Source organism: Cajanus cajan, chromosome 3 (genome assembly GCF_000230855.2).
Source record: "Cajanus cajan strain Asha chromosome 3, NIPB_CcT2T_4, whole genome shotgun sequence".
Taxonomy (NCBI): domain Eukaryota; kingdom Viridiplantae; phylum Streptophyta; class Magnoliopsida; order Fabales; family Fabaceae; genus Cajanus; species Cajanus cajan.
The window spans coordinates 69,653,865-69,665,679 of NC_138519.1; the positions used below are offsets into that span (position 1 = coordinate 69,653,865).

The following is an 11,815-nucleotide window of genomic DNA, read 5'->3' on the forward strand; positions in this document are numbered from 1 at the left end:
AATTAAAATTTAATAATAAAGATATTTTAATATATATATATATATATATATACATATATGTGTGTATAAGTTTTTTATTTATTAAAAATTTCTTTTAAAAAACTATTAAATTTAAATTTAGTTATGAAGATAAAAGAAAGTAACTAAAAGAGATGTGGGCGTATGGTCGTCTACTAATTAAGTCACCAATTATTATTCGTAACACTCTCCCTTGAATGTCTATTATTTTAAAATATGTCTCGTTAAAATCTTACTAGACAAAATCTTGTGGGATAAAAACCTAGTGAAGAAAAATAGTACATTATTCTTTAATATTTATTTCTCCCCCTCATGCATACAATTATCTTTAAGATGCTGAAGTCTAATCTTGTGTATTAATTGATCAAAACTTTTCCTAATAGTCACTTTGTAAAAAGATATTATCAATGTTACTTCAATGATGAAGGAGATGAACAAAGAACCAAAAGAAAGAAAAGGTGATCCAAGAAGAAAAAGAAAAAGATATTGAATGAAATATACTTCTTATTAATTACAAAGTAAGAATTACAAAGCTATATATATATATATACTTCAAGAAAAGGCAAAACAAAAAAACTAACCTACACGAGGTAAACTAGACTAAACTAACAACTATAAAAAAATAATAATAAAAAAAAGATTAAAAAAAACTAATGAACAGCTTAATTAAAATAACAACTAATAAATGGACAATTGTATGTTGTAATAGCCCTCCTCAAGTTGGACGAAAAATGTTTTTGAGAGATCCAACTTGCTTGTTAGATCTTCAAACTTATGTCTTGGAAGAGCTTTTGCAAATATATATGTTATTGGTTAATGTGTCTTCACATGGATGAGCCTTATGAAACCTAATTCAACATGTTCTCTAACAAATGTCTATGTGTTTTGATCTCTGATGAGAGATAGGGTTAGTTGACAGATATATTGTTGAAATATTATCACACAACACCATTACCATTTGAGGTTCATTTTAGAAGAATCTGAAGAGCTATTTAAGTCATAATAATTCTGAAGTTATAGAAGCAATTGCCCTATACTCAGCTTCTGCTAAAGATCTAGATACAATAGCTTGCCTTTTTTATTTCCATGTCAAAAGTTAATCTCCCATGAAGATGCAAAAGCCTGTGGTGGACCTTCTGCTTTCAATACAACTTCCCTAGTCTGCATCTACATATGCACTCAGATTTAACTTGGATTTCGAAGAGAAAAGGATGCCTTGCTTGAGAGTTGTCTTTAGGTATCTTATAACCTAATGAACAGCTTGAAGGTATGGTGTCTTGGGTTTGCTCATGAATTGGCTCGACTTATTTACTATAAAAACAAACATCAGGTCTAGATATGCTTATGTACCCTAGCAGCCTTCTATAAGTAGAAGGGTCTTGAAGTGGTTCTCCATTAGTTAAGCTGAAATGTTGATTTGGGTCCATTAGAATAATAGTTGGTTTTGCATTGCTGAAACCTATGTCTTCTAAGAGTTAAGTAGTATACTTCCTCTAGCATAAGTGAATGCCTTGATTGGACTTAACAATTTCCAATCCAAGGAAGAACTTGAGATCTCCCACAATGTTGAGTTTGAACAAATTTGGAAGTAGGTTTTGGCATTTGTGTAAAGAATTTGTATTTGGCCCTACTAGTATTATGTCATCCACATATACTAGTAGGTAAAATATGTTGTTTCCACTACCAAATAAAGCCATGAGATTTCGAGGTGTCTTGAGGCTTGTTTTAGACCATATAGGGACCTATTTAGCTTGCACACAAGATTACCTTGATCTTGTTGATTTATTTTGTAACCCTGTGGTATCTTCATATAAACTTCTTCACTCAGATATCCATTCAAGAAAGCCTTTTGGACATCCAGCTGAATGAAAGACTATTTCTTAATGGCTACTAGGGATAAAATGACTCTTAACAGTAGTTATAGTGGCCACTGGTGAGAAAGTGTCAAGGAAGTCTATGCCAACTTCTTGTATAAAGCCTCTTGCAACAAGTCTGGCTTTTCCTTTGGCTAGAGTGCCATCAACATTGTATTTTGCCTTATAGATCCATTTACAACTTATAGCCCTTTTTTTTCTTTTGGTAATGGTACTATATCCCAGGTGTTGTTGAAATCCATAGCCTCCAATTCCGTTGCCATTGCTTCTCTCCATTCAGGGAATCTAACAACTTTATGGTAATAGGTTGGCTCATAGACATTGCTTATTTGCATAGTAAAATCTTTATGTTGAGTTGACAATCTCTCATAGGAAATGAAGTTTTTTATGGAGTGCAAGGACTTTAGGTTGGGAATTGAGACTTGGTAATGGTGTAGATATGATAGAAGGTTGGTTTGTCTTGATGATCTTCTTGTAGTATCATGTGTTTGTGAAGTTGGATTCTGAGTGTTGACATTTTGCTCAATTCCATCGATAGGTTGTGTAGAAGCATCTTGATTTGCATTTAAGTTTTGCTCATAAAATTCCTTCTCAATAAGTTGATCTGTTGCGACTTAGGAATGGCAGTGTGGCTAAAAGGATCTTGATTTATGATTGAGGTTTGGTTGAGATGTGATCTACTTAAGGCCAAAAGGCATGGTTTCTTTATGGAAGAGAACATTCCTAGAGACCATAATCTTCCCAATTTCAAGGCTATACAATTTATATCCTTTTATACGTCGAGGATAACCAATACAACTACCAATCAATTAATTATTTTATTTCTTGAATTATGATTCTTTACTGAAGACGAATACTACGTGGAAAAGAAAATAATTTGATTCTTGACTTTTGCAACCATCAATTAATTTAAATCCTCACTTCCATGTATATAGTTTAGTCTTTATCTCAAAATTAGATTTTTTTTTAAGAATCTCAAAATTATATTGAATTAGTCACTTTTATGCATATAATTAATTTTGTCTTCATGCGAAAATTAGATAAAAATGTTAAGGACCAAATTAGTTAATAGCCTGAATTTCAAGTACCAATATCGAATATGATTATCAGATTGGAGATGAAAAGGTTTTACTAGTTTCTTATTCTGTATGGGTTTTTCTTCTCCCCTTATCTATTATTAATTATTCTAGGCATTGTTTACCCAAAATCAAGAATAAGTTGTAAAAAAATGTATACATCATTTTAGTTCAAATAATAATATAATAGTTTAAAAGAAAGTGTGTGAATAACACTGCTAATTAATACCTGAAACATCAGTGATGCACTATCTTGGTGTGCAAAATTTATTTTCATCTCAATCAATAAGCAATGTTCAACAGGCGATGTGGGACCCATAGTCTTAAATGTCTAACGTTTAAGGAAGGATACTATTACACTAGTTAGGAGACACGTAAATTGTCTTTTGGTTTCTCTCCAATACAAAATTTCAGTTTTTTCTCCGTGATCATCATTTTCGCATCAACTTCTCGGTAAAGGCCACACACCATGGTTTCAGAGGTAACAATAAAATTCAGTGCTCTTTTGTCATTCTTCTGCACAAATAGAACTATGACATTCAGAACATGTCTTCTCTCTTCATTTTCTTCTACCATTCAGCATCCCTCTTCCCCTTCCCACTCTTTTTTCAGTTGGTTTTTCATTCAAAAGAACAAAAAAAAAATTCTGGGGTGTGTTATTGTTATTTATGAATATATGTTTGTATGTTTTGATACTTGACTCTGAAGTGTTTAAACAGGAATTAATGCTTGATCTCTATGTATCTGGTCTTTCTTCATGTGGTTGGTTATATTCTGAGTTGTATGCAGTCTGAATTAGATTTGATGAAATTTATGCTTGTGAGACTCAGATTTTATGTGGTTTTTCTTTTATGCTTATAGTTAATCTTGCAAGTAGTATTTGATGGAACTGGGAAGGGAACTGAATTTCCTCTCTCATGTGAGTTTTTTGTTATTTTGCTGAAATTTAATTGGCCGAAAGAAACCTCCACCATTATGCAGTTATGTGTGTAAGTAAAATTTTCCTTTTTCAGATGGGCTGGCATAACACAATGAAAAGAAAACAATGTCTATGATCAATGTGTGCACTGTAAAATTGTACTTTCCAGATGGACTGACATGAAGAAAAGACCCCATTAGTGCCTCTAGTTAGGACCATATAATGTTAGTAGTTGTGAAAATTGGTGGCCATACGAATCAACATTTCATCAAAAACCATCAATGTTTGTTGTCCGAACTTAATTGTAAGAATGTGATTTGAACCGAATGTCATATACTAGTAAAAAATGGGGTAACAAGTGCTGATACCCTGTCCGGGAGATTACTGTTACATAATTTTGGCAACTTAAAGAGTTAAAGCAAGGAAAACGGTAGGTCCAATTTTAAATTTATAGCATTGAATGTTAAATTAGATGGTGTATGAACAGGGTTTATCTTAAATAAATCTCGCTGGGAAAAATTATCTGTAAAACCATCCATGTATCATTTTGACTTACTATTCTTTTCATATGATATAAATATGTAACTAGATATGGAAATCTAGCAGAAGCACATGATGTGGGCCAAATCCAAAATCGAATGGAGCAAACTATTTTTAAAAATGTGTACGGTAAGGGTGACAAATAGATCTAGGAAATTTCTGGAGAAATGAGCCCATACAAACCACACTGAATCATGAGTATGATTTTTAATGCTCTAGTGGAAACCAGTTAAATGCGAATTATGCAGAAAGTTTAATCACCATTGGTTTATCTCAGTTCTATTTACCTTTATAATTCAAGTTATTTTGCTTTAGTCATTAGCCATAATGCTGGTAGAAGAGTTTGTACAATTAACAAAAAGAAAATAGTACCAAGTTGCATTAATAAATAGTTCTGTAAATAGAGAAATTATTACATGGTACCATTGTCACGGTCAATCTCCACTTGACACATAATTGAATCCTATTAGCTCTTTCTCGTAAACTGAAAAAGTCGGTTGTGTATACCATGTAACAATTTCTCCTGAAAATATGACTTGAAGATTCATAAGATGATGGGTGACAGAGTTTAGTGTCTGAAATAGAGACCAAAAGGTGGTCAGTACTCAGTACTGACACAATATCTTATCAACCTAACCTATGTAGATGATTCTTCTGACAGATATGCATGCTTCTTGGTTATTTGAAAATATACTTTATGTTCCTCCCTTCTACCAGTTACGTGGATCATATTTCTTTCTTTCTTTACATTTATGAAAGGGAAGAGTTGCATTATCATGTCGGCAAGATTGGACCACTAGGAGGACAGTATAGAACAATAATTTAATGTTAGAATTTGTGAAAGATTTTCATGATGCTTACACCTGCTGAACTTGGTCAGCAATGATACCTTCCATGTTGCTCTATGTTTCTGTTGTTATAGCCAGTATTTACTCTACTTATCACTACTTGTTTTACTTTTACATGGTCCTCATTATTCTTTCAATGAAGAGAGCAGGCTCACCTTTATATTTACTAAATCCATATTCTTGAGTTGAATTCTTTCTATAGCTGAAATGAAGGTTATTACACAATATGTGATGGAATACTCATTGTATGATTTTAAGTACTTCTACTTGAGGAAATGCCAATTTATGGATTTGAGAACTCTTGTGATCATTCTGCTTATGATTTTATAAATGCATATACGTTTTTGCTAAAATTATACTTTGTAACATTTCATTTGGCACTTCTTTTAAACTTGAATTGTATCTGCAATGTTGCTAATTTTTGCTGCCATCAATTCTCAGAATGATGAGAGGCCTATTGGATGGCCATTTGGTCTTGGCATTTTGAATATGAGACATAGAGATGCAGAATCAACCCCAGTTGCCCCAGTAGAGCCACACTCACTGCATGTTCCCTCCACCAGTTTTTCCTCATTCTCAACCTCCAACCTTGATACTGAGGTAATCTACATTCCCTGGTCTTATTTTTTTATCCTTTCTCACTATTGATTTGGATATAAGACTTTTGCTATTTGATTAAATGAAAATAACTATGGAATAAAGAGAAAGCTATCTAGTAAGCAGTAATAACAGGAGTTAATAATTCCGGTCAAACTATCCATTAATTTAAGGACCAACATATAATTGAGGTAGGAAAATATAACTCTACATGAAAAATATTATTTTAAAATATTATTTTTTTTACACTGTTATTATAAAAATATTTATATAGTCAGTTAGTCAAAAATCATTTTAGATATGATTTATAATATAATTTATTATAAAAGTTAATAAATTTATTATTTTCTTTTTTTGGTAATATATGTCTATTTGTGATTGGATCAGAATGAAAAAACTATATACACATCAATTCAGCATAGACAATTCTCTCATTTTTTTTTTATATTTTTCTCCTCTATTTTTATGATTTTGAATCTCCAAACTAATATACAAGGAATTGAGACTCTCTGAAACACACTCTTTTTAACATTCTATTATTGGTTAATATTTATTAGAAATCACAAATTTTGTAGATCTCATATCTCATTTAAAGAGTCTATCTTGATTTAACAGTAGATTTTTCAAAGTATAACTTTTAACTAATAAGAAAAAGAGTATTTACAAGAGTGTCAATAGCATTACTAATATATTGATGTAGTCAATAATGAAGAAGATTCATTAAAGAAAAATCAAAGGCAAATTGCCCCCCTCCCCCCACTAACTGAAGGAGATGAATCCACCAGAAAAGGCTATGTGAAATAAATGCTCCTTTTGACTGTTTTCTTGTGTTTGAACAACCAGTCCACAGCATCTTTCTTTCAAGACAACAGTGTGTCCCTTGGCCATCTAATTGGATTAAGACCGGGTGAGAAGGGACGCTTGTACTTCCCAAACTCACTAAAATTAGAAGAAAAAAGGGAGAAGAAAACATTGCCAAAAGGTTCATGTTCAGATGCCTCTAAAGCAAAACAAGTGGACATGGCTCGTGGCATTTGCATACCTATACTGCTTGAAGCCCTGCTCAAGATTAGTAGAACCAAGAAAAGTTCAAGTAACTAGCACATGATGCTGTCACTGTCACACATCTAATGTTCGGTGCAAATCTGTCGGTTCTTTCTAGATAAAATTAACAAATGATTTTTCCTCAATTTCAGCCACATTTTACTTTCACAACTTTATTTATTGTAACTTTGTTTTATTTCAGACTACCAACATATAATCAAAAAGGCCATTCGAATTTTTTTATTATATTATTTTTAGCTCCAGTCCATTCTATTTTATCTTTGATCTTTATTACCACGAGAGTACACTATATACCCGAGATAAACTAGTTTTTGCTATTACTTGTGATCTTGCCAAATACCAACTTTAATTTTGAGTTAGTTGTGCTCCAAACATTACATAGATGTTGATTAATTGGCAAGTGAAGCAAATCATAAAAGTGATATAATGGCAACAAACAATATGATTCCTTAAGTGAGTCTCGTGACGTATTAGTTCACAAGTTTCAATTTTTGCATACCTCTCTCCATCCCTTTAGGCTCTCCTATAGTTGCAGTCTTTAATAAGAGTAAGAAAGACCCATGAAATTCGTTGGCCATATTTATTATGTGAGACTCACTTATCTTGTGTCTTTTTCTCTCCCAGAGGTTATCATAGGATTAAGTCTCTTTCACTGCACTCCCTTCACATTTCATCTAGGGCTCTATTAATTTTTGCTTATGTCTTCTTTTTCCTCAACTTTTTATGGTTGTTTTATGTGGATATACTCAAGGACGGAGCCAAGGGGGACCTACGGGTGCCACGGCCCCCCCAACAATTTTAATTTTTTTTATATACATATATATTACTATATGGCACCCCCTATTTTTAATATAAACTCATATGTATAATTAAATGAATAACCCAAATTTATTTTTTTATTCAACTTTTGGACTTCTGGTACGGCCTGCTATGTGGTATCACTTTAGAATTTTTTTTTTTTAAAAAAAATGTAGCGCCTCATTTGATCATTCCAATTCTCGGCCCCCAGTATTGAAATCCTGGTCCTGGATATACTACTCTAACAATTTCTTTAGTTTAGATGAAAATAAAAGAAGTGTATGTTATCGGCGAGTTTCACCTCAAAATGAGGGAAAAAAAAGTGGAAAGAGAGCGTGAATTCGATCTTCAAACACACAATTACCATTTTGGTATATGATTGTAAAAGAGTAATTTTCTAAATTACTACAACGAATGTATTTAAATAATTCCTTCCATTTTTTTTAATGTTTAAGGCTTTTCACGGTTTATAAAAAAATTAGTATTACTTTTTTGTTCCATATATAATAAACAAATGAAAGTCTTATTTTAATCCTAATTATAAGAAGAAAAATATTCCTAATATACCGGTTAAGAAATCAAAAGTAGAAAGTTTCTATTAAAAAATGCATATATACGCTTCTTTATAATTCTAAAAACATTGATTAGTAAGACCCTTATAAGAAACATGAGTCTTTTTAAATATATTAATTAATAATTATCTTTTATATACTTAATTTATTATGAGTTTATTAATGAATTTTTTACTCATTTTTTTCATAAAAAGTGAGTGTATTTATTGGACAATTAACTATAAATCATAAGCATGGATTGAGAAAGTTATTTTTTAACTTTTTTATAGTGTCATTAAATATAACTATCAGCTATATTTTAATTTTATAAGTATTTTTGGAATAAAATTTTAAATTATGTCATTATTATATATGATTAACTAAGTTAACTATTTTTATTAGTGTTGCTGAATTAGGTATTTGTTTCTCATATATAGAAACAAAAGTAATATTTAATACTAGTATGTTAAGTTAAAAATACTCTCATTTATGAAGTAAAAGTATAAATTGATAAATAAATATACAAGTAATATTACATTTCGTAAAAAAAGAAAAACTTGTGATCGAGCAATATTATATTTCGTAAAAAATACTTGTGATGCAAGTATCAAATTTTAATTTTAATTCTAAAATTTGAAAGTTTAAATATTCACAATTAATATAAAATATTTTATATTTCCAACTAATTAAATAATAATAATTTTGATATGAACTTTAGAGTGTTTAAATTAATGACAATATAAAAAATGTTTATATTATAAGTACATAACTTTTTTCTCAAAATAATCTTGTCCTGTAATATGTAAAAAAATTATTTATTTTATATTTAAAATATAATTTATATATTAAAAATATTTATTTATGAAATTTTAAATATATTTATTTTTTATATATAATTTATTATAAATTTTAGTTATATAATAAAAAATTTGAATTTAGGATATTATACATGATAATCCCAATTTTATGCTCTACGAAAGATGAAAATATTGTCTTAGGAGATCGGATGAATTTAGCCCACTACTTCAACAACTCCAAACTCGGTTGATTTGATGATATATAGTATACACTACCTTTTTATTATACACCTCCTCTTTTTTATTTTTTTAAAATATCTTTAATTTTTTATCCTGTTTTTTTTTTTTAATTTTACTCCTTTATTATTTAATTTATAATTTTTTCCTTTTTTTATGTTCATATATTTCAAGAATTTATTTTTATTAAAAAAAAGAAAAGGAGGTGTACTTAAAATATATATATATATATGTCATGAGTCAAACAAAGAAAAAAAAAGATGTATGTAAAAAAATACTAAATTGAAAATAAAATATCTAAAAATAAAAAATAAAAAATTAAATATATTTTAAGATTTTTTTTTTAAAAAAAGGGTGTACTTATCATAGAATGCAAGTGTATATATACAAGTCCCAAACTTAAAGCCCGAAATTAAGAAGCCCATGCCAATAGGAAGCCCGGCTCGGTCGAAGTTTCGGGATGCATCGGTGTTGTTCTCCACGGACAGCTTAGGAATAGTTATGAATAGGGAAGCTTAGGAATCACGAAGTTAAAAATTAAAAAAAAAAATAAAAAGAAATTGTGAATTTTGCAAATGCTCAACGTGAACTTTTTTTTTAATAAGTAATTTTTTATTATTAAATGCTCAAAGTGAACTTGTCCATGCATTTGTTTTTAATTCCCCTTTTTGCATTATTCTTTTTAAGGTTCTTGGAAATAAAGCAAGGGTGTAAAAAATGAAATTTTAGTAAAAATATATAAACTGAAAATGAGATTAAAAAAAAATTAAGCATACATTATTTTTTTTCCTTCAAATTAACATTTATGTGTATTATTTGGATAGGCTCTTTCTAGCTTTCACAATTAATACAATACGGGTACGGGTATGTACTTACCTATCCCGTACCCGTATCCGTCCCCGTTTTCATTTTTAATTTAATACTCACTTTCAATTTAATTATATTAAATAATTTAATATTTTTATGTGTAATTATTTATTATAATAAGAGATAGAGAAATAACTTAATTATAATTATAATATAATAAAAAAAATAATTTAAAAATATCATATTTTTTATAAAAAATAAAAAATAAAAAATTGATAGGTACGGATATAAGTATACTCAATACCTGACAAAAACAGGGATGAAGATGAAATCACATACCTAATGGATATAGGTATAAGTTTGACTCGCAGGAATATGAATATGTATCATGAAACTCGTACTCGACCCGTCTCGTTGCCATCCCTAATCTAACTACCTTTAACATAAGAGCTCTTTTGTAGATATCCACTCTCTATCTTTTTTACCGCATCTTAGTCATACTAGAATACAATCGAACTCAAGAGTACGTTCTTCGAAATAAATGACTCAAATTCTATGCTGTTAATTATCTATGACTTGCAATCTTAAAAATAAAACAACATATTGAATATTTCTAGCTAGTTGTTTACTGAGACGCTGTTGATATTAATCATGGGAAGATGCCAGATGCCACGAAAGCAAGTCTCTAAAAAAATTTCTCTAAGGTACGCAGTATAAGAAACAGAAATTCTTAAAATATTAATAGCATTAAAGCAGTGATCAAAATAATCGAAATTAATACACTATGAAGTTGTAACTTGTAAGGTCATTTTGCTTTTCTTTTTTCTTTTCTACATGAACAAGCTCAACTCATATCATTTATAATAAGAGATAGATGGTGATGAGATGAACTCAAAATCATAGTAACTAACATAAGACCTTATATTCTTGTAAGTGACAAGATTCGTTTGTCTATAGATAAAACTAATTAACCAAATAGTTTTGTGATATATATATATATATATATATAAGGGCGTGTTTACATTTTGATAATACCAAACTCAGTTTGCGACATGGAGTTATTGTGAATACCATCAACAACTTGTTTATTCTCTAACTCATGCTTACATCTTGATATTCCGTCAAGTGAGAATCATTTTGTACGAGTTTTAATATGAGAATCATTGTTATCTCTATCTAATACACATCTCGAATCCATAACAGCCAATGCCCTTGAAATTTGTTGCATCTATGTTACATTTCAGTGACCCATTCATAGATTTCATCCAAGCTTGATGGTTAATTAGTTGAAGTTGGAGGAGCAGAATCACAACCAAAATTGTGGACAAGTTGTCATTGATTTAGATGCTCTTTTGCGATAGATTTCAATGGTGGTTGTACCATGTCTTCCAAAACTTTTCTGTTTCCAAACTTACTTGTAAGGTCATTAAAACACATGATTTATGTTATTACTTTGTTCTTTTTTAATATCTAGCACAAATTTCTTATTATTTTTTGTTCATAACTCCTAATTCAATTATTTTACAAAAAAAATATTTGTTAAACATTTAAAACATTTTATAGAATTGTTCACAAACCAAAATATATGTCACCTATGACACGAGTCGCTTGGATTTAGATTTTAATTCAAAAGTATACTTTCATAAAACATAGTAACAAAAAAAACTCTCACTTTATTTTGATTGAAA

General features: G+C 29.7%; 1 protein-coding gene across 2 annotated transcripts; it reads left to right on the plus strand.

Moving 5' to 3' along the window:
• The first annotated feature begins 3,314 nt into the window (after window positions 1–3,314).
• LOC109818701 (uncharacterized) lies at window positions 3,315–7,164 on the plus strand. 2 transcript variants are annotated; one of them, XM_020384232.3, is made up of 3 exons: window positions 3,315–3,449; window positions 5,717–5,875; window positions 6,716–7,164. In XM_020384232.3, exons 1-3 carry the CDS (start codon window positions 3,438–3,440, stop codon window positions 6,971–6,973), a joined length of 429 nt encoding a protein of 142 aa, XP_020239821.1. In that variant the 5' UTR covers window positions 3,315–3,437; the 3' UTR covers window positions 6,974–7,164. The 2 variants fall into 2 exon arrangements, with proteins under 2 accessions (XP_020239821.1, XP_029124737.1); XM_029268904.2 differs by lacking the exon at window positions 3,315–3,449 and adding an exon at window positions 3,474–3,619.
• Window positions 7,165–11,815: the final 4,651 nt, after the last annotated feature.

Excerpts from the sequence above, each read along its gene's own strand:
- LOC109818701 (XM_029268904.2), top strand. The coding sequence starts at position 3,515 with ATGTCTTCTCTCTTCATTTTCTTCTACCATTCAGCATCCCTCTTCCCC. Across the intron at positions 3,620-5,716 it reads AACAAAAAAAAAATTCTGGG|AATGATGAGAGGCCTATTGG; the intron begins GTGTGTTATTGT and ends ATCAATTCTCAG. Across the intron at positions 5,876-6,715 it reads CCTCCAACCTTGATACTGAG|TCCACAGCATCTTTCTTTCA; the intron begins GTAATCTACATT and ends TTGAACAACCAG.